The 23,027-nt window shown below is 36.6% G+C and overlaps 1 protein-coding gene across 1 annotated transcript in view; it reads right to left on the reverse strand.

Moving 5' to 3' along the window:
• Positions 1 to 23,027, reverse strand: part of ZNF385D (zinc finger protein 385D) — a 342,912-nt gene that overhangs the window by 235,115 nt on the left and 84,770 nt on the right. The window contains exon 2 of the mRNA XM_008009275.3: positions 22,225 to 22,367. Coding sequence (XP_008007466.2) covers positions 22,225 to 22,367 — 143 coding nt within the window. The remainder of the gene's footprint in view (positions 1 to 22,224; positions 22,368 to 23,027) is intronic.

Consider the following 23,027-nt stretch of genomic DNA (forward strand, 5'->3'; position numbering starts at 1 on the left):
TTACATTTAAAATGGTACATTTAAAAATGGTTAAAATGGTAAATGTTATAGTATGTCTATTTTATCACAGAAAAAATAAAGCAGAAAAAAGTGTATTTTATTTTCAAAAGCCAATGTTTTGAATTGTAAGAGCTGGGCATTTGAGCCACAGTGTATAAAATCTCCACCATAAAAAGACAGATTGAGAGAAATGCATGCTCATGTAAGAGCTAATTTTCTCAGTTCAAAAGAAAACACCAATCTTGCGGTAAAGAAGAGAGGAAAGAGAGGAGAAGATAAAAAGCTAGCATTGGTTGTTAAATAAGAAGGTGAGTAGCAGAATGACAGTATAACCATGTAATTTTTGGAGAAAATAGACAAAAGGAAGCCTATTCCAGCTGTATCCTCCATCTTCACTCTACCCTAACACAAGGAAGGGCTGGTGAAACAGCAAGTACCCAGAGTTTCCTTGTGTCCACCATAGTTCAAAAGAAAAATATATGTCTGCGTGAGAGGTAGGGGAGATCTAAGCAAATGAGTCTGAGTCAATCTTACAGAATCCCAGAATGCTCCTGTGACAGGGAGTTCAGTAGAATGAATTCTCATGCACCTCAGAGTAGCCCTGATACTATCATTGCCTTAGAGAGCCCTTTCAATGTTCCAAATATTTAGAGTGTCATGGGAGGAATGACTGAATATATTTCAAAACACTTAATGATGTGTAGAAATGGCTGAAAGTGTGGTGATCTGCAGAGACCCTGTGGTTTAGAACTGTGGTGTCCAATGCTAGCCACATGTGGCTAGTTGCTACCCATTTGAACAGTACTGATATAAGACATTTCCAAAACTGCAGAAAATTGTATTGTACAGTGATGGTTTAGAACAGAGGGCAACAATAGCAACTTATGTGGCTGGGCAACCAAAAATCATGTGGATAGACTCGAGTGCATCCCAGCTCTTGCCAATACGAACAGAAAAGTACAAAGAACAAGATGTCTCCTGCCCCTTGACATTTTTAAAGCACCCAGGATTTAGGTATAGTAACTCTTCACTGAATGTTGTCAATGAGTTCTTGGAAATTGCAACTTTAAGCAAAACAACAGACAGCAAACTAATTTTACTACAGGCTAATTTATATAAACAACTTGTGTTTCTATGGCATATTTCTGATTACAAAAACATCACCAAACTTCTACATGAAGACCGAAACACTTCTGATATTCAACATTAAAATAAACATGAGCTATGTACACATTTAAGAAAGACTGATGAAAACAAGCAAGATAATTATTTACCCAGTTATTCCAGCTCAGGGTCACAGGTGGCCAGAGACTCTCCCCACAGCTCAGGGTACAAGGCAGGAGCCCACCCTGGATAGGACACCGTTCCATCACAGAATTCAGGCTCACACACAGTCACACTCACTCACATTGAGACAAGGTAGGCATGCCAGTTAACCTCACATGAACATCTTTGGGATGTGGGAGGAAACTAGAGTACCCAGAGAAAATCCACGCAGACATGGGAGAAATGCAAACTCCACACAGTGGCCCTGGCCAAGAAATGACACTTTTTCTCTTCAGTTTTATAACAAGATAACGTAGAAGTAAATGATTTTGAGTACCTGCTGTATATTCCAAGAAAGACTGAATACAATTAAAATTGTGTCTTTACAATACAGACAATGGAGTTTTGAAATAGAAATTAAGTTTGGTTTGAAGGAAAAAAAAGTAACTTTCCTGCATATGTAGCCTCATGGATTAAAATGTATACTACATCACACAGGAATCACACTTCTCTGAGATGAAACAAGCCACATTATTGTGTAAAAGTGACTGCAACAACTTTTTAAAGTAAAAATTGTGTTCCAATCAGCACCTGTGTGAAATGCCCAGCACAGTGCCTAGTTTATCTGCCTAGTTAATAGATGGCACGCAAAACTGATTTCTTTTCTGATTACACAAAATAAAAGTATTATCTGAGAAGAAGCAGAATTCCCATGTCTACAAACAACAAAGCTAACTTTGATAAAAGTGGGCAATGAGAGCCAAATGACCTTGAAGTCTTCTAAATCAGAAAACTCAGTATATGTTTGATGCAACGGTCCCTGAGAAAGTTTTATGATTTCAAAATCATATACTATATCAGGTTCTTTTGCCCACTGGCAGTACCGGAATTGGCAACAGCTGTACTGTCAAATTCACACTAATCAGTTAACAGTTGTCCAAATCAAATTGCAGTCAAGGTTGTTAGAGTCACTGATAAAATAAACAGTTGTTGAGAGGGGGTGGCACAAGGCAGTGAGATCACACTAGCAGCTGGGACTCAGGGTGGGAAGATGCTTGCGAAGTCAGGAGACAGTTAAGACCTCCACAACCTACACATTTGCAGACACTAGTTTAAGCCAATGACTCCTTTAGTCTTGGACTCTCCTAAAAGTGGGGGATCTTAACTGCATTTGCAATTACCAGAAAAGAAAAAGGTAAATAAATGAACAGAGAAGCCTCAGGAATATTATTCCTAATGTACAGCCTCCATTTTGAGGATGAGAGCAAGGCTTAGGAATAAATGGTAAACCTCTGAATCCACTGGCAATCCAAATGGCGAGATTTAGAGCCGGCCTGGGAATTTGAGAAAAATAGAGTTGTTAAATTAGCTAGTTGGTACAATTTCTACAGATGTTTTTTTGTGAGCTCTGAGTTTCTGGAAAAGCTAAAGTTCCCTGCAGTCTCCACCTACTTCCAAAGCAGTCACCATGGCTCACTGTCAGCCAAGTTTCCTGCCAACAGTCCCTGTGTGGGGGAAGGAAAGAATCAAAGAAGGACAACTGGACAAAGGTAGTATGACTTCATCCAACTAGATATTTTTTCCTCCCCCATTACTAAGTCACAGTTCTGGGTCTTTTTTAAGTTGACCTTTTCTAGGCCCATGTTCAGCATTATGTATAGAGAAAAATTGTACATTTTCACCAGGAAGGGTTTGTACTTATTCAGTTTATAATTCAAGATAGGTGAGTTTCAAATTTGTCTTCTACCTCAAAATGCAGCAGATTCCAAGAACTGAGTTTAAATGGGCGATGTGTAAAAAGCTCATTCAGAGAAGCTCAGTCCTCATTTACAGGAAAGGAGAAAATACCTAAAAAGAGTGTGGATGCTAAAGCCAAAGTGTCACATATTGTTTTTTAAAGAAATAAAACCTCAAGGAAATTTTTTAAAACTATTTTTCTTTTTAAAAGTTAAGGAAGAGAGATATATAATTTTTAGGGTGTCAAAACAGGCCATGTAAGTATATGCAATCATGGTTTTGATTATGTTTAAGTAAATGAAGGGGAGAGGAAACTGTCATACTTATGGACCTACTTGTGATTGTGCTTATTACTATATGTACATCTCACAGTAATCTACAGAGAGCATAACAACAGTGCTGCACACTATTAATCTGACTCCACGGTGAGACACTGAGAAAGGTGAAGTAAGTGGACTGGGAACCACAGCTCCCAAGAGCAATGCTTGGATAGGAACCCAGATCTTTACCTTCAAAGGTAAGCTACAAATTCAAAACCTAATAACCACAGACTATTTTCAGTAGTAACTGAAACTAATTCGGCAAACACTGAGTGTCTATTATGTATTGACCACTTAACAAATAGTGAATTTTGGAAATATATCAGACCTAGATAAACTCTGATAATCTCGACAACTCTCCACTCTCCATTTACTTCAGAGGCAGTTAGAAAAAAAGAAACAGGCCTTTCTTCCCTTCTCAACCATCAGAGGCCTGTATAGACTATAGACCCTTCCATTTACTTTCCTTCTTTACATCATCTGGGAATGTATTAAACCTGCATGCTGGGCCTACAGCTTTCATGCATTAGGTCACAAATAGAAAGCAATGGAAAGTCCAGGGTTGCTACCTGTAATGGCAGTCCTACCCAGCCCCTCTCTGTCTGATGCTAAGGCTCACTGAAGTCAAGGCCAGACGGAATTAAGGACCAGTCCAAAGTTATTCTCTACTCCATCATTTATTCTAAGCTGCCAGTGAACTTTATAATTGGTAGCTAATTTCTTAATGGCATATGCAGTTTCTTGTTGATAAACAAAACAGTGGCAAGGAAAACAGCAAATATGGACAGATTTAGGATTTTTAATATTATATTTACAGACAATCCAAGTGTTCAGAATAACTTTCATCCTGCAAATTCTGATTTGGCTTTTAAGTAAAGTATAGTTATTTTCTAAGTACTAGTATTTTAAAGGAATTGCCTAAATAATATGTAACAAAAAAACAAAACAAAATCTCATATGAGAGTTTCCTTGTTGTCTTATTGTACATTATTCTAGATCTACATTTCTTTGGCAAAATATTCAAACATGGCAATAGTGAATTAATTAATCCATCCTTCCTTCCTTCCTCCGTCCCTCCCCCACTTCCTTCCTTTCTACCATTCTTCCTTCCTCTCTCCCTCTCTTTTCCTTCTCTCTCTTCCTCTCTGCCTTTTTCTTTCTTTGCTTCTTTCTCACTCTCCCTGTCTCCTACCTTCCTTCCATTTACATACTACAATTAACACGACAAACCCATGCTTATTTTTCAAGAGCACTTATATCTGAAGAATCTGCAGTAATATAGCTAATTATGTAATACTGATTCCAGAGCTGTATCCCGAAAATAATGATTTCATTCTACTTTCACTGTCTGTTTATTTTACCCACAGAATTAATTGTAGTGGTAAAATATGTTTCTCCCTTTATATTCCTGACTGATATAATCAAATAATTTCTTAAAGCACATCACCTTTCATTTTAAATGTAGCTTTAAAAAACAGGTTAACAACTGCCTACATTTAACTGTAGATTTTATGTGCTATAATATTATATGTCATCCATTACCAGTTTTATAGGCTTAGCAGAATAAAATAATCATTGATCTTTTTTCATATGAACACTATTAAGAAAAATGGTATACACTTCAACCGATTAAAATATTACTTAAGATGCTTTATTAAAATTTATTTTAAAGCAGTTTTTCTCATTAAGACTTGACAAATCTAGAGAACACCTCATTTAATCTCCTTTATGAGGATGTTTTGCATGCAAAGAACAACCTGAGGGAGAGTGAGATTCCAGAAAGGCTTGGGCTAGGGCTAATATGGTTTGGCTGTGTCCCCCCGGCAAATCTCATCTCGAATTGTCATCCCAATAATCCGCACGTGTCAAGGGAGAGACCCAGAGGGAGTTGATTGGATCATGAGGGGCGGGTTCCCCCATACTGTTCTTGTGATAGTGAGTTCTCATGAGATCTGATGATTGTATAAGCACCTCACATTTCCCCTGCTTGCTCTTCTCTCTCCTGCTGCCATGTGAAGAAGATCTTTGCTTCCCCTTCAACTTCCGCCATGATTGTGGGTTTCCTGAGGCCTCCCCCAGCCATGTGGAACTGAAAGTCAATTAAACCTCTTGTCTTTATATGTTACCCAGTCTCAGGTATTTCTTTATAGCAGTGTAAAAACTGACTAATACAGGTCGTATAGAGTGATAGGACATGTAGACGGTTCTTACAGAACTGCTGTGCAAATTGCTTCTTGCACAAATCAAGATGGGAAGAAAGATGGGAGAATCATAATCTTCTCTGTAGTTTTAGTTTTTATAAACATTGATAACAACTGGAAAAAGGAACAATTGCCAATTAAAATCTCTGTATGATTCTATAAGAATCTCTTATGATTACTTGCTTAAAATATCCCATAATAGGAAGTCAACAAATTTGAAGAGTGTTAATTGGAATAGAATTGGAAAGCCTCTACTAAGAAATAAGAAAAGAGCAGTCATCATTGCCACCCTCACAACTACCCAAGACAAGTACAGTATTACTAAGGCTAGGTATGTTCCAACAAATAAGAGATGGAGTGATATTTCATTTAGTCCACATATAACCCGAGAGGCACTTAGTAGTATTCTCCCTGCTTTGGAATCTTTCTAGCCATAGTAGTATTATCTCCATTTTACATGTGAGAAAACTGAGGCACAGGGAGACCAAGTAACTTTCCCAACATTATGTATCTAGTAAGTGGTAAATCTACAATACAAACCTAGGACTCTGTGATTCCAAAACCCATGGTCTTAAGCACTACCATCGTGATACTCAATATGTAGCCTGTGGACAGGCATCATCAGCTTTACATGTGGCTTTTTTAGAAGTACATAGTCTGATTTAATTGCATACTGACATTCAGAAGCACTGCTCTATACTATAACAATAATATGAATAATAATAGCATGTATGACATTATATAATTATTTATAACTTAAAAGTATGTGCATATATGCTACTTAACTATGGGTAATACGAGGCTGGAAAGCAAATAAGGATGATGTTTTAGAAGAAAAAGTATCCACACTGATGTTTCTGAGATAACATGGACACCGTGTACTCTTGGAGGATTAAGAGGGGAGTCATCATAGATTCATGTCCCCAGGAACTATTTAGCGGGATGACATCATGGAAATTTGCTAAATTTTGCCCAGGAAAGGTTGTCCAGCCACATTAAGAATCTTACCAAGAGTGACACTAAGAATATAATGAAAGAAAGCCATTTTATAAGAGTTTTAATTTATACAAGAAGTCCTGGCAAAGCAACTCTTTAGACGCAGAAGATATTTAAAGCTTCAGTCTCTTTCATTGAAAGTTTTAAATAGCTCAAAGCACCAAATTTAATTAATTTATATTGAATGCAAAACTTGATATAATTATTTTACCATAAATGCAAGTCAGCTAAAAAAACAAAAGGATAGGCTAGAATTTAATTTTTTTCCAATTCTTCGACTTTGTCTAAATAAGAGCCAGTTCACTAAAGAGAATCAATCTGTCAAATTGGTAGTACTGAATTTACTACTTAAATTATTTAAAATGTGTTGGTTTCTTTTGCCTGTCTCTTTACAAATTATAAGCTTTAGTCTTCATTTATTCCACAACATTCCATACACATTTATGATTTGCCAGTGTCAGTTCAATATCATGGCTGCAGACCACCTAACACATGCAAGGAAGAAAGACAATAGCTTCTATTGAAGCAGATCAATAACTAGAAATGGAAACAAATAGTGAATATAGAAAAAAAAATTACAAACATTAAAGATGGCAGGAAGATCCAAAGATGTGAAAGGAAGGCAGGTATACTGGAATCCCAGTATTTCAAAAACTGAAGATATGGAAAAGGTGACCAGAGGAAAAGCAGAATATGAGGAATTACATATGTAATAAAACATTCCCATGAAACTACAGAATTGCATATTAAATATAAACACAGTTCATCTATTTGTCAACTTTAAATCTCCAAGATAATTTCAGGAGCCAAAACTCAATTTGGAATATTTCTCTTTGCTCCTGTAGTGAGTATTTTTTTCTTCAAATTTCTCTTTTAGTTTACTTGGCTCTAATAAAAGTAAAGCTAATTTCCTCTCTCCCTGCCAATTACTGTAAAGACCATCTAAACCAGTTAAATATAGGCAACATGATACATAGATGAGAAAGCAATATCTACATCCATTTATTTTTTATTAGCCAAGAATTTCTTTAAATTTATTTTAAAGAAAGACATTTTAAACATTTATTTATTTTTTAAAACAAATTTTAAAAAAATCCTCTGAAGAGCTCATAGGCATCAGCAAACGATACGCAATTTAAAATAACATATATAATGTATCATGTTTTCAAAGGAATTCTGAGAGTAACGTGAGCTTTCCAATTCTACATGCTCACCTCTCACAGATTCTCAACACTTTCCAATGAAGTTAGAAATCAATGAGTTTAACACAGGCATTGAGATTTTCCTCATGATTTTGGACTAACAGTTTCTGAGACCAGTGTATTTGACTTTAAACAGAGTGGAAGTTATTAAGCAACACCTAAACGAAGAGTTAACTGATTGGAAGTTTTTTGCTGTTGTTGATATGGATTGTTTTCCTTTTCAAGGCATATGCTAGCTTTTATTTTTGCCACAAATATGATTTTCAGGACCTTGCAATTATCTTAACAATTTGAAGTCTTAAAAAAAGAAAAAAGGGCCAGGAGCGGTGGCTCACGCCTGTAATCCCAGCACTTTGGGAGGCCGAGGCAGGTGGATCACGAGGTCAGGAGATCGAGACCATCCTGGCTAAACCAGTGAAACCCCGTCTCTACTAAAAATACAAAAAAAAAAAAAAAAAAAAAAAAAAATTAGCCGGGCGAGGTGGTGGGCGCCTGTAGTCCCAGCTGCTCGGGAGGCTGAGGCAGGAGAATGGCGTAAACCCGGGAGGCCGAGCTTGCAGTGAGCTGAGATCCGGCCACTGCACTCCAGCCTGGGCGACAGAGCGAGACTCCGTCTCAAAAAAAAAAAAAAAAAAAAGTGAAGAAAAACTCTAAGGCTAAGAGCATATAAAATATTATCTCATTTATGTTCTGACTCAGGTTATTTTAATTATTTTCATTCAGCTAAAATTGAGCATATTCATCAGATCTATCATGTAATATGTCTGTCATCACTAAATTATATTGTGTGGAAAGAATGGTTCTATTTTGTCTAGTAGGCACAGCAATCTGGAATTTTTTTTTCTTTCTCTTTTTTTTCTTTTTGGTAGTGACGGTGGTGGAGAATGGTTTCTCGAAGTCATTGTGAAAACTATTAGAATAATGCCATTTATATAGCAAGTTAAATGTATAGACAAGTCTGTTCTGCCAATTTAAAATTTAAATTGAACTTCTTAATCTCATTCAGGAGTTCTATGACAGATATAGTGGGATTAATGACCCTTGCTTCTAAAAGTAAAATCTTCCTAATACTCAGAGCCCAGTGCTTATCTAAAAACTATAGCAATTTCTTGAAAAATAGACCTTTCTATAAAAAACTAAGCATCAAATTGACATTTTAAATTTTGCAAGCTAGATCAACTTCTTTTAAGAAAGTGTAAATAAAATTGACCACTTCTGAGAAATAATTAAAGGGCAGTGCTAGAAGGGCAATGTTAACTTGTTCAAGACTCTAAAATACCATCCCTACTCTGAAACTTGATGCAAGTTAGAACATCATCTCAATCAGATTCCATTACAATTCATACTAATATTAGCAGCAATTAATAAAAACCAGAAATTTTACTAATCTCTTTTACCTTCACTGAATGTATAAGTATTTAAAGTAAATTATAATGTCTTTAATAAGTAAATTTAAATTGAATTTTAGGAGTATGTTGCCAAGCTTCATAAACACATTTTCCGATAGACTTTTCAGTCACTTCTACGTAGTAGAAAGTTACAAGAATCAATGCATCAATCTTTCTGCCTGGATGTTACATCGTTCTACTATAAGGCTTTTGAACAAGCCAAATTATAACTGTAACATAAAGACCACAGACCTGGAGCATGTTAGATATACCTCTCATGTCATGTCAGATAATACAAACAAGTGTCTGAAGCTGTCACATTTAAGGATTTATATTGTCTGGATCCCAAACTAATGATATATTATAGGTGGCAAATATTGCAATAAAGTATTAATATTTTGCTGAAGGTATTTGCTGCTTATAAAATTTGAAAAGCTTTCTAAAATACAAAAGCTATACAGATAATATACTAAATAACAATGTACTGATCACCTAAGTATTAACATGTCTTCATTTTTGTTCAGATATTTCTTTTTTTAAAATAACAAAACTTGAACATTACAGAGATCTGGAAGTTTCTTTTGTTTTCCTTACCAATTCCATTGTCACTCGCTCCTCAGAACCACCTGCAAATAAGGACTCGTGTGGTCTCCCAGTCTATGTTGTCATGTATTGTAAATTAATTTCAGTCTCCCTCTCTCTCTCCTGCTTTCTCTTTCTCATTGGCATGTGATTTAAAAATACACACACATACACATATATTCTATAATTCTATTACATTTTGCAGCTGGTGTTTCTTAACCCACCAGCATTGAGCTTTTGTGATATTTCCATGTGAAAACAATTCTTTCATTCCAATTGTCTCTTAAGGTATATTTTATAATTAGCTCTTTATATATATATATATAGTGTATATATGTGTCTATATATGTATAAATGAAGTATATCAATTTCTCACTAATATTTATATTGTTCTTTTTTTGCTACTAAAAACAAAAATGAACATTTTTGAACCAAGTCTCCTTATACATATATGTAAGAGGTTTTCTACATACCTGCACTCAGTATTTTAAACCATGAACCACAGTAAGAAGCTTGCATACATGCATGCATAAACATATGTATACATATACAAAGGTATATATACACACAATATATGTATGTTTTTTCTCTCCAAAATTATAAAATTTTCACTATGATTTTAGGTAAGTAAAATTAAAAACAAACTTGAAGCTCAAAATAGTTATTTATCTGCCTCATTCCAAACAAGGCTCTTAAAACCAGATTCTGTCAATAGTTCCTCATAGGTAGCATAACTAATTAAGGTGATTCTAAAAATCAAATATGTATTTAATGATTTTTTTTTTACCTAAAAAACACAAGTAGGATTATCTGGAAAAAGGGGCATTTTCTTTATAGAGCTCCAAAAGCTCCATCTATCTGAGTACATAAATTCTATATATGTTAGAAAGTGGCCGGAAACACTGGCTATCTCTTTTATATCACAGGTTTTAGGAAGGCAAAAACTGTTGCTTTGCGACATAGTATGTGGTGAAAGTCACAGAAACATTAACATGGTACCTATGCACAGATGTTCTAAAAAGCATAAAGATGTTTTGATAAAACTGATTATTTTTCTATGTGATTTCTTTGAAGAAACTGCTTTAAAATGCCCCAATCTATTGTACAACTGGACTGTCATTTTTCTTACCTTCCATTAAAAAAATAACTTGAATATAGAAATTAAAAAATAAAGTTTCTTATCCCTATATATAGTCACTTAAAATATCTATTTTTTATTTTAGTCCCTTAACATTCTTTGACAGGTCCTTGAAATAAATTTCATTTTAGAATGTTCAGGGAAAGAAGTTCGAGAATTAACCACTAATTTTATCATTTTAATATTTGCCCAAACTCTAGATAAAATGTGGAATAAGAGGTTATGCTTCAAAGAAAGGCAAAATGCAAGTTATCTTACTTTTACTCTACTACTGTCTTGATTTAGGAGCTTCAGAGAGAACCACCTGACATTGGCACACCTCTTCGGGATAAGAGAAATTACACAGAGCTAAAGAAATTTGAGTAACAATGTACTTGTGGCTCTCAACCATATGTTACATGAATTACTTAAATAACTGCTTCAAACTCCCCTTCCTTTTCTACAGGTAGATGGAACCATGAAATCCTAAACCTATAACAGAGCAGTGCTTCTCAACAATCTTTGCTAAAGGACCAGCACTACCCCCATCAGTCACAGACCAATACTTTTATAAAATAAAATAAAAATGAGTTATCAGGAAAAAATAAAATGAAATAGACTTACAAAATATAGCCATAATTCTTGATTGGTTTTCACAGATGTACACTGCTCTGTTAAGTTGCTATAAACACCTCTAAATGCTCACTCTCAATTTCCATACTTATCACCCATAAACAGTTCTCAGATCAGTATGGGTCTGTGTACCACACTTAGAGAAGTACTGAGTCATGAAACAAATATACTTCCTGGCAAAAAGTTCTCATTCCTTTGATTAAGAGTAATTGTTCTTTACGTTTGTGTTGGCAGGAGGGAGATGTGGAAGAGGCAACTTTACTCAAGTGATAGTCTGAGAAAGTTATTCTTTCATCTGTACTTAGCTGTGAAAATGGATTTTCCCACTAATTTTGGCCATAGGTAGAACACAGTGACTCTCAACACTTAAAGGGCAAAGACATCACCTTGGGGAAGTAAAAAAAAAAAAAAAATGCTTATTAAGGTTTCAACAGGAGAGACTCCGGTTCAATAGGTTTCCTCAATGCCTGCAATTTCTGTGTTTCTCCTAACCTTCAACACCTTTACTCACTCCTAGAAAGTCAATATGATTATTCTAGTTTCACAGATGAGAAAATGCAGACTCCATATTTTTGCCTTAGGCTGTGGATAAAGTATTAAACATAGAACTCAAATCTTCTAGATTCAAAGTTTAGTGTTGTTGCTTTTTCTTATGTATGTCCTATAGTACAAAAGAATATTGAGTTTTAAAAAGCCGAAACTGTTACTGAGATAGCAATGTATGTTTAAATTTATTACCATTTAAAGTTATTTATTCCCCTGACAACAATTGCCATATACAGCATAAATATATGTGTCGGTGACATTAGACAGCATCTTTACTGTCCACTGATGTCCTAGACACTCTTTTTTATAGTCATTCAATCACAGCCAGACTCTTGTTCAGGAAATACTTTGCTTTCTCAGTGAAGTCCCTTGAGGTGTACCAAATAATTAGTTAATTAGCTATTAAAGTATACCAAGGCTCATATAACTGATTTAAAAAATTACAATCATTTGCAGACAAGAGGCAATCTAGCTATATTGAAAACAAATTGTGCTGGACTTGGATCAAGGAATCTGAACTCTAGCCATGAGTCAGTTATTTACCATTTGTATGATTTGGGGAAAATAATTTTCTCTCTCAGTTCAGTTTCCTTATCTATATCTTTTAGATAATAACCTGTAATATGCAAGTCTCTTATGAAATTTGATTTTAAAAATAACGGGTACAAAAATGTTTTCCCTGCAGTCTTTGTCAGTTGATGATCAATACATTTTTTTTTCCTGTTAAAAAAGGCAGCATGTCATGTGTTTACTTCTTTGGTTCATAAGAGTTACAGGGTAGGGGTGGCTAAATTAGCTCCAAATCGAGAACTTTCTTACAACTGTATGTAGATGAGCCACGAAGTAGTCTCTCACCCCACATGTAGGCTTATCTACTTGCACTGGATATAGTCAGGTAGGAAGCTAGATTACCAGTTGTCAGGAATATTGCAGAAGAGATTCTAGCAAGTGTGGGTAGGCAGATCAGATGGCTCTAAATATCCTTTTTCTGTTAGGGTTGTCATCATAATACCATAGACTGGGTGGTTTCTTTTTTTTTTTTTTTTTTTTTTTTGAGACGGAGTCTCGCTCTGTCGCCCAGGTTGGAGTGCAGTGGCGCAATCTCGGCTCACTGCAAGCTCCGCCTCCCGGGTTCACGCCATTCTCCTGCCTCAGCCTCCCGAGGAGCTGGGACTACAGGCGCCCGCCACTGCGCCCGGCTAATTTTTTCTATTTTTGGTAGAGACGGGGTTTCACCATGGTCTCGATCTCCTAACCTTGTGATCCGCCCGCCTCGGCCTCCCAAAGTGCTGGGATTACAGGCGTGAGCCACCGCGCCCGGCCAAACTGGGTGGTTTCAACAACACACATTTATTGTCTCGCAGCTCTGGAGGCTGGAAATCCAAGATCAAGGTGTCAGCAGGGTTGGTTTCTTCTGAAGATTGTTAGGGAAGGATCTGTTCCATGTCTCTCTTCTTGGTTGTAGATGGCAGTCTCCCTGAATCTCTTCACTTTATTTTCCTTCAATACAAGTTTTACATGCAAATTTTCCCTTTTTATAAGGACACCAGTCAGAATGAATTAGGGCCCACTGTAATGACCTAATCTGAACTAATTACATCTTCAATGACCCTTTTTCCAGTTAAGATAACATTCTAATTCACTAGGACTAATGACTTCAACATATGAAAATTTGAGGGACACAATTCAACCTATAATGCTATTATTCAATGTTGAGCATCTCCACGAGCAGTAGAAGTCAGGAGTCCCAGTTTTCTCTTAGTTTTGCCACTTGCTAGCCATGAAACTGGACATCACTCAATAAGTCTAGGCTTACCTATAAAATAAGCATGTTGAAGAAACAAATTAACTCTAAAATGTTCTTTCATTTTGACATGTCTATGTCCAAGTGTGGAGTAGAGGTCTCCAAAAGAGCTACTGGATCACAAAATAAGCTGTAAGCTTCCATATTTTCTTATTCTGGTCCTTTTATTTACCCAAAATCCCAGTTAGTAAGGAAGTCACAGTAGGAAACAGGTCAAATATATTACTTGCAAAGCCTCATCTCATTATGATTAGGCTGACTACATAAAGAATATCTATATATAAATATATAGATGTGTGTGTGTGTGTGTGTGTGTGTAATGTGTATTATGCCTCGATATTTAATGAGAAGAACAACTAATATATGCATAAATCAAATATCTTTGGAAGGATAGATACAAAAGTCATTTACCACCTTGCTTGCCACTTAAGAGAGAACTAAGTTGCAGGGGAAGAGCAGTCAGGAAATTGTTTCGTTCTCTTTACATTTTGAATCACAGGAGAATGTGCTACCTATTCAAAGAGTAAACAAGGATTAAATAAGAAAAATAGTCATGCATTATGCATTTGTTTAACCTTTGGTTTCTAAGTCTGAATAGTGTATATTGAAGTCATTTTGTGCTTCGAGGTCACTATAGTAAGTACATCTGACTTTGACAAACTTTCCATTTTGCAGAAAACTACAGGACTCAGCAAACATGCTTAGATATCTGCTTCAGTGTGAAACATATAATGAAAGAAGACTTCATAAGCAGATGTTTCTTAAGAAGCTTCTGTTATACAAAAATGACACAGTTAATGAACAGGAGAGCAACCTGCTACATCTGTCTTCAAAGGACAAGGAAGTTAGCAATCAATACTGTATTTACGATGGCATTTTTCACCTGAAAAGTTTCCACTTACCTACCACTTGTGTCTAAGAAAGACAGGCTTTTTCTTACTCAAAATTTCATCCTTGCTGCTCACCTATTTTAGTGACAGCAGCAGTGGTATAAACTTAGTAAGAACAGTTACTAATGTGTAAACCGAATTTAATTAATATATCATTGAACAAACCAAATGGCAGTGTGCCTTACCACTGTTTTTATCACTGGCTGAAAGATAGACGGCATTTCCATAGCTGGAGCAGGTAATAAAATACGAGCCAGAGAAGAGAGCACTATTCAAGAATCATTTTTTAGAGGAAAGAAGACGAAGTTTGCCAATTCCATTTTAAAGATGAAGGAAACAAAGATCCTGAAGAGTATATATCCAAAGATAATAGAAACATGAAATTGAAATTTTCTGTCTTGGGTTCTGTATTTTTATCTGTAATATTTTAAGTGTACATTTAAGCTAACGTTCTAGAATAATCTCTATATGTTAAGCACACTTAATGCTGTCTTGGGGTCCTAAAATGCCTCACCAATATTTTGTCACTATGACAGCCCTTATGGACTCACAAAACAGTTGATGAATAAAGAATTGATTTTTAAGTGCATTCTTTGGGCAACCACTGGGATTTTTACATCACTCTCCTATTATTAACCACAGTAAACAAACACATAAGCCAACTTAAAATTACAGATGCAAATGAAGGAGATGACTCGAGTTTATGCTTGCTTTTCTTTCCTAATAAGTGATTAAATTAATAATTTCTGTTAGATGTCAGTTATCTAACGCATAAAACAGTGAGTGCTTAGAATTTTTCTTTCGTATTGGCACACTTCCATCAATTACACTACTTATGATACAAATGTTATGGCTGTTTCTCTTCTATCAATTATCTGTTATGTGTTTTTCCTGTCTTTTTATTTATCTATATGTATTACCTATCTACCTATATATCTATCTATTCCACTGTATTCATTCATTCAAAACATTTGTGTTGAGTCTTTGCTATGTTTCATGTTCTATACTATGGTTACCTTAATAAAAAATATACATATGGTATTTATCTCAGATTCCAAAGCAAACCTTAACATTTACCATAGAGCTTTCCTTGGCCACCTCCAAGTTACCTTTCCTTCCTTTGAACTCAGGTAGCATTTACTTTTAAAGAACTTTAAGCATTTAATTATAGTTCTTTATAGAATGATTTAACTACTACACCTCATTTTCAACAAATGAAGCAAACTCTAGAGAGTACCTGCCTGCGTAGAGTACACTGTTTAGTTTAATCTGTTAACATCTAGATGTTTTTCTGGTATCTGATAGAAGAGAATGTTTAAAGGAGTACTAATCAACTATGTCAACTTCATAGGTAAAACAACTATTCTTCCTCCTGCTTTTCCTCCTCCCTCTTCTTTTTCTCCTCCTCCTCACTGTCCTGCTTCTTCTCCTTTAATCTTTCTCAGTGTTGTTATTGTTGCCATCGTAATTCTAGTGTCTACTATAGTCAGACACATTATCAGTGCTTAATAAATGCCCAGTAAGTGAATCAGTAAAAAATTACCTCTTCTCCCTCCTCATACTCTTCATTATATTTGTTAATGTTATGTTTTTAACAGGTGCTTTTAAATGCAGTTATTTTAAGTAGTCACATTTTTCAATATACAGAATCATTGAGTAGGACTCAAAAGTTTGTAAAAGGAAGAAATCATTGAATGAATTAATAAATGAAATACTTTTTTTTTTTGAGACGGAGTCTGACTGTTGTTGCCCAGGCTGGAGTGCAATGGCGCGATCTCGGCTCACTGCAACCTCAGCCTCCTGGGCTCAAGTGATTCTCCTGTCTTAGCCTCCTGAGTAGCTGGGATTACAAGCATGGGCCACCAAGCCCAGCTAATTTTTGTATTTTTAGTAGAAACGGGGTCTCACCATGTTGGCCAGTCTGGTCTCAAACTCCTGACCTCGTGATCCGCCCGCCTCAGCTTCCCAAAGTGCTGGGATTACAGGCGTGAGCCACCGTGCCCGGCCATGAAATACATATTTATGTATTTTCCTCAGCAACATTTTTGAGATCATGACACACACACAAACTTTAAAAATTTCATAGAAAAATGTTGGCCTTTAATCAGTTGAAATGCAAGTGATATCTGGCATGTAGTAAGCATTCAATAAATGGCTGCTGTAACCAGAGTCCTGAACAATGTCATACAAGGAAGGCTCATGGCATTTCTGGAAGCTAAAATACAACCACAGAAGGATCATTCTTGAGATCCAGCTGTACCTATAGATAATTCAAATTTCCCCCATCTGTCCTCTTCCCAACACCCCACCACACAAACACCAGAAGGAAAGTTCCGTAATTGTAGAAACTTAGTTTGCTGGTTTCGCTACTGAATCCTCAGGGCCTAGCACATAGTAGGTATTCAATAAATATCTGTTGAATAAATTTTTAAAAACCCCACTGTTTGGGAGTGTAAAAATTGTTCAATGTATTTCATCTTTCTCCTGCCTTCCCCTCCCTCCGCCTACATATGTTCAAAATCTCAGGCCCCTCCTCAGAACTTTTGACTCAGAATCTCCACTTTTAACATGATTACCTGTGATTTCATAGGAGAAGCACTGCTATAAATCATATAAATTTCACTTTTCTGTCCTCCAATGGATAAAACTCCTCAACTTGTTGATCAAAACCCAACCTCACAGTATACTCAAGTTTCCAGCAGTTGGTCCTTTGTAGAACTAGGAAGAGCCAGAGTGGAGTCAGCTGCTAGGACTTGATCTCTCTTTCTCTCTCTCTCTCTCTCTCTCTCTCTCTCTCTCTCTGTCTTTCTCTCTTTATCTCCCTCTTCCCCTCCCTTCTCTTTGTTCTTTCCCCTTGCTTTCATGATAAAATCGTATTATACAGAGGAGCAGCACAGTGTCAAATTTTCTATGCTAATTTACCTTTTTTAATGTTAAAGAACCATCAGCCAAAGCTAGCTAAAGCAAAATAGTTATCCTCTTTTATTGCTCTTTTATTCTGCCCCTTTACTTTCTATGTGACCTCCTCACTCTTCCTTGTGCATCTCCTAGAAGGCAGAATAACTAAATATTTACTGAGTATCTGGCATCTGCAGGCACAGAAAGTCAGTTTTCCTCATTTAATCTTTATACCAAACTAGATATACAGCCATAGGAATGGGGGCATGGAATCATGCTCAGTCAGTCTTCATGAACACGTTCTCCAAAAGTAGTACTTTTTCAATGACATTCTAAAAGTTTATTATTGTCACAACTATGAGTTAGAATATGAAGAAAATGTTAGAAAAATAAAGAATAAAAGGGAAATGGTGAGACCCCAAGAGAAAACTGTCATAAAATGTGGCCATTTTTTCATGATTACCTTCCATTCTGAACGACATCCCAAAGTCTGGCCCAAGCCATTCTCCTTCAATCTCTAGCATTTTAAAAGCCAGCTATATCTCTGATAACAAACCTAAGCATCTGGGTTTTAAAATTATTTCTTTATTTTATTGTACAGGACACTGGGGCTCTGATAGATTTAGCCTTTGTCCACAGTTACAGAGACATTCAGCTTTTCTGATTCTGCATAGTGCTTACCATTCTATCAGTAGCATCTCAGCACCAGGGCCACCCTGCTTTACATCCCAAAGACTGGAAGCCTGAGGCTTACATGGCCACAGGTGTATTAGATGTGTATTGGATGCCACTAAAGAGAAGTATTTCACAGAATTTGGATGGAAATAACTGGGATTACTGAGTGTCCTGTGTCTGCAACTGCATGACTCCATGAAAGTGAACAGAAAAAAACGAGAGCTAGCAACAGTCTTCTCTGACCTGTTTGTCGAATACTCCCAAAGGTTTTGTATGCACCTAAATCCTTATATTAAATTATTTCCTGTTTGAATGCCTAGAATAGTTTCTATTTTTTTCACCCAGCCCTCACTAAGACAACCATATAGCCATTCACTCCTATACTCAAGCTAACATTGTATGCTGTACATCTTTCCGTATAAACATACTTCATTAACAAAAATTTCCTTATTTGTCAACTTCACCTTTACAAACTGAATTGTTTTCATGGCAGAGGTCATAACATAATCTGTTATCACTGTTTCTGGCACATAATGATGCCAGACAATTAGCTGAATAATTGCTGAATAACTAGCAGTTGTCTGAATGAACTAAGCTCAAGCCCCTTTCTAATATTTCTTTCCTAAACATCATCTATCTACTCCCGTGACTGTTTCAAGAAATATAAATTCAGAACGGGATCACTGGGATCAGAATATTTTTAAGCACTGAAACTCTAATGTCTTAAGAGATTAAAGGGCAGGGTGGGAAATACGTGAGGAATTCCAGGAAAGCTTTCTTTTGTGTGAAAGCTACTAGAACATCAAGGGAAACATTTCTAGGGAATAGCTTCTGTTGTGATTCCTTAGAAGTTGTCTTTGAGGAGACTAAGGGATCCTGATAGTCTCATTGAATGTCTTCTTTTATACCCATAACTCAGTTCTGATTCTACATCTGTTTCCTTTCTCTCCTAACTGTGCTTAGTTTTATAGACGTTTCATTATTCTTGCTGATTCACACCCAAACCTCATGGTTTATTCTCTTGTGGAAGATAATAATCAGAGATATCCACTTATATTTTTATACATTTTATAAGCATACATTAAAAATTTTTTCCTTTATGTTTCTGCCAACTCTATCCCAAATAGAGAGATGAGTACATATTCATATCCTCAGGGGAAGAATATAGTCTCTGATCACCAGGCAGACAGTCTCTGATCATCATGGACTTTGCTTTATAAAGGTCATATGGGTAAAAGTTGTTGGGTGGCAGAGTTCATCACTTATCATCAAAGAAGGGATAGCTGTGTTGTGGATCTAGGTAGGAGGGACTGCTGACAGACTTGCAAAGTTTGTGTGTCTAAGCATGGCACAGAACAAGCTGAGAGGCAGGTGCCTAAAGGGCCATGCTAGCCAGGTGCTGACCATCTCATGAATGCCTATGTGGATAAATAACTTGATGATCAGAGGAAGTCTCCCACCAAAGCCTTATAACCTGTTAGATAATTATAGAGTCCAAAACCTTAGCATATCCTGAAACAAAATTAGAGTGGATTTCTCTCCAGCCTGATGAAATGGGCTCTTTTGAATGAGAAATAAAGTCAATTTATAGCCATAAAAATTATGTTTTATACATACCGAATTTTTAGATTGTGATTCACATCTGCTACAAAATCAAGAACTCAGACTGTTACCGAAGGAGATGTTCTAGGCCCTAATTCTCAGTCAAAAGCTACCTTATTATGGGCTTTCCAACAATTCACTTCAGTTGGAAGCAAAGAATGACTTCATCCTTGTCTGGCTATATCTTGACCAGCACTGGAAGGGAATAACCAAGGAAAAAGCAATAGTTGGAGCAACAGAGGGCCTCTTGGTTTAAGTAGAATAAACATCAACACAAGTTAAAATCCATGATAGAGGAAAAAGAATCAAGTCAAACTTTTGCAATCAGTTAGCCAAGGAACTGTCAATTCAGAATCAGAAGGGTTTACAAGCTACTTATGAGCATGCTGCTTATCACTCAGATAGTGCTTGTTATACACCAAGCCTCATTCTAAATGATTTAACCCACACAACACTTACCACAGACCTATGAGGCATATTATATTATTAGTCCCATTATATGGATGAAGACATGATGGCCCATGGGAGTCTTGTGACCCATTCAAGGTCATATCTATGGTAAGAGGCAGTTCTGAGATATGAACTTAGTCAGTGTAGCTACAGAGTTCAGCTTGACCACCACATAACGCTGCCTTTGCCCACGAAAAAAACCTACAAATTTCTGAATGGTATAACCTCCCCATGAAGAGGCTATCAGGTCCACACCTTTTGTTTTAAAGATGAGGGAATAGCAGCAAAGAAGGTAAAGAGATTTGCTCAGGGTCATGTAGCTCAACACATCACTCATCTTTGTTTTATGTTAAATGATATTCATTGTCAATCAAATTAATCACTTTGTTATTAGTATTTCCCAAGAGGCAAATCAAAAGTTTTAAATCCAGCCTTTTATGGCCTTCCAGGAATTTTACCTAAAATGCTCTTAAGCTGACGTGGGATGGGATGCCAAGTGGTCTCAGAGGCCAGAAAAAGCACCTTGATGGTTCATCCCCTGGGTGTCTGGGACACAAGGCTGTGCCAGGAAACCACTTAACAGAAGAGCAGGCAAGAAATCAGGGAAAGAGAACCCAGAGGACTTCAGTGTAGTCATTTAGGAATAAGGGAATTTGATGCTGAGCAGGTTTCCTCTACTCTAATGAAACACCTAGAATTAGAAACCTGTATTTTGTAAAGGTGATCTTTATGTTGCTTTATTTATGAAATATCAATTTCAAAACAAGGTTTGGAAAATTCCTCTCCCTACAAAAAGCAAAGGGGTCATTTTGATTCTCCCTTGCCTTTTAGCAAAGACTAGCATATAACTGTACTGACTCACTGACATGTCCAAAGTCCATGTGATGAAGTACTGTTAAAGAAAATAAGACCCACTGCTGTCTCCTGAAGAATTATTTAATCGTGAGCCAAATATATATATTTTTAAATCCATCATGGGGACAAGATATTGCAACGAGAAAGCTGTATTATTTAGATCACTGGACATTTAGTGACCTCTCATCTTAATCCTTCCTGCTCTGGTTGCACTGACATGTCCTGTCATTGACAAGCTCAGACTTGCCTTATAACAACCACTGTTGTTATCTGAAGGCTGAATAGATAATATTAAAAAAAAAAAAAAGTCACTTACTTGTTTCTAACCTTTTCAACCCTTATTTCAATTTTCATCCTAAGAATACTCTGATTGCAGAAAAAGAAACACATGATGATGAAAATGATGCATCTGCCAGCTTACAAAAAGACATATTAAAAGTGAAAATAGAGGTAAGAAAGTAATTGAACCTGTGCTGAGAGGCTATTGACAAAGCCCAAAGAAACAAAGAAATATGAGAGTTAACTTGGGCAACAATAACACACACTAAAACTCTTGCTACCAGAACCCTGAGTTGTTTTAAGTTAATGGCGGGAAGAAAGTGCTGTATACCTGAAACATAATCACTGCTGTCATTGTCAAGGTCCTATTTATTAAGTTAGAAAAACGTAACAGATTTGGAAATTAAAGTAGATAGAAGAAACACATTTTTAATTTTTTAAATACCTACTGAAATTCTAATGTTCTCTCTAATAAATACATTGTTTCAGTTTGGATGTATGCCTACAAAGCTATAGATTTGTTGCTCTTGCCCAGAAGACACCAGAGGGGAGACATCAAGTCATGATCAACCCAATCGGATCGAATCTCTTTTCATTTTCCTGGAAGGAGCCTGGTTCTGGGGATTTTTCCTAACCAGGCAAACAACTAACTTCATTATGGCTTCTAGACAAACCATGCAATGAACAATATAGCAAAATGGAGGCAGTGACCAAATCAACCCTGGCCTTTAAAGTTTTCCAATACCTTCCACTCAGGCAAAGACAAATTCGGCAGGTACTTACCGCATTGAAATTGGGGAACAGGTTGACTGCAGCTGCAGTGTCAAGAGGAAAAGGAAGAAATGGTTTAATATCCAGCGATGGTTGCAGAGGAGGGGCTGGTGGACGGACAAGGGCCGGGAGAGCAGGACTCTGGCATGTACCACCTGTGAAGACCAGAGCAAAGGGAGCAATCAGGGACACCACCATGGAAAAAAACACCAAAGTTGCTTTTGAGACAAAAAGGCCAGCTTTGTGGGTCACTGGAAAAAACAAGACATGGACTCTATTGACCTCAACTGGGAACTGGCCAATGAGCAAATTTGCCATTAGGCAGAGCGAGCTAGTTGAACTGCTCCATTTTCCTTTGATTATAACTATCTGGTTATGTAAGTAACATCAACATTTCAAATGCCCCAACCTGTCTTTATTTTCCTGCCTAGAGCTCCAGATTGGGTCAGTCACAAATTTGCAACCAAGATCTCTGAATTCAAAGGGAAGACCCCTTCATCATGTGCCCATCCCTCTTTGAAAACTAAACCACTCACAATATGCATTAAGTCTGAGTGATTATTTTACAGAACTGCTCTTTGCTACCACATCCAAAACTCTGGCAGCAGGATGACATGAACCTGGCACACACAAGAAATTTAACCTCAAACTCAGGCAGCTGTACCTTACTGCTCTAGCAACTGGAGGATTAAAAACCAGCAAAACCAGTGCTACAATGTCTGAACTGTTCAGCACCCCTACAGCTCTGATTATTCAACAACTCCCTTCCTTCCTCCCAGTCATGAGTAGGTGGAATTTAGATGGCCAGTGTTGAG

Source organism: Chlorocebus sabaeus, chromosome 15 (assembly GCF_047675955.1).
Source record: "Chlorocebus sabaeus isolate Y175 chromosome 15, mChlSab1.0.hap1, whole genome shotgun sequence".
Taxonomy (NCBI): Eukaryota; Metazoa; Chordata; class Mammalia; order Primates; family Cercopithecidae; genus Chlorocebus; species Chlorocebus sabaeus.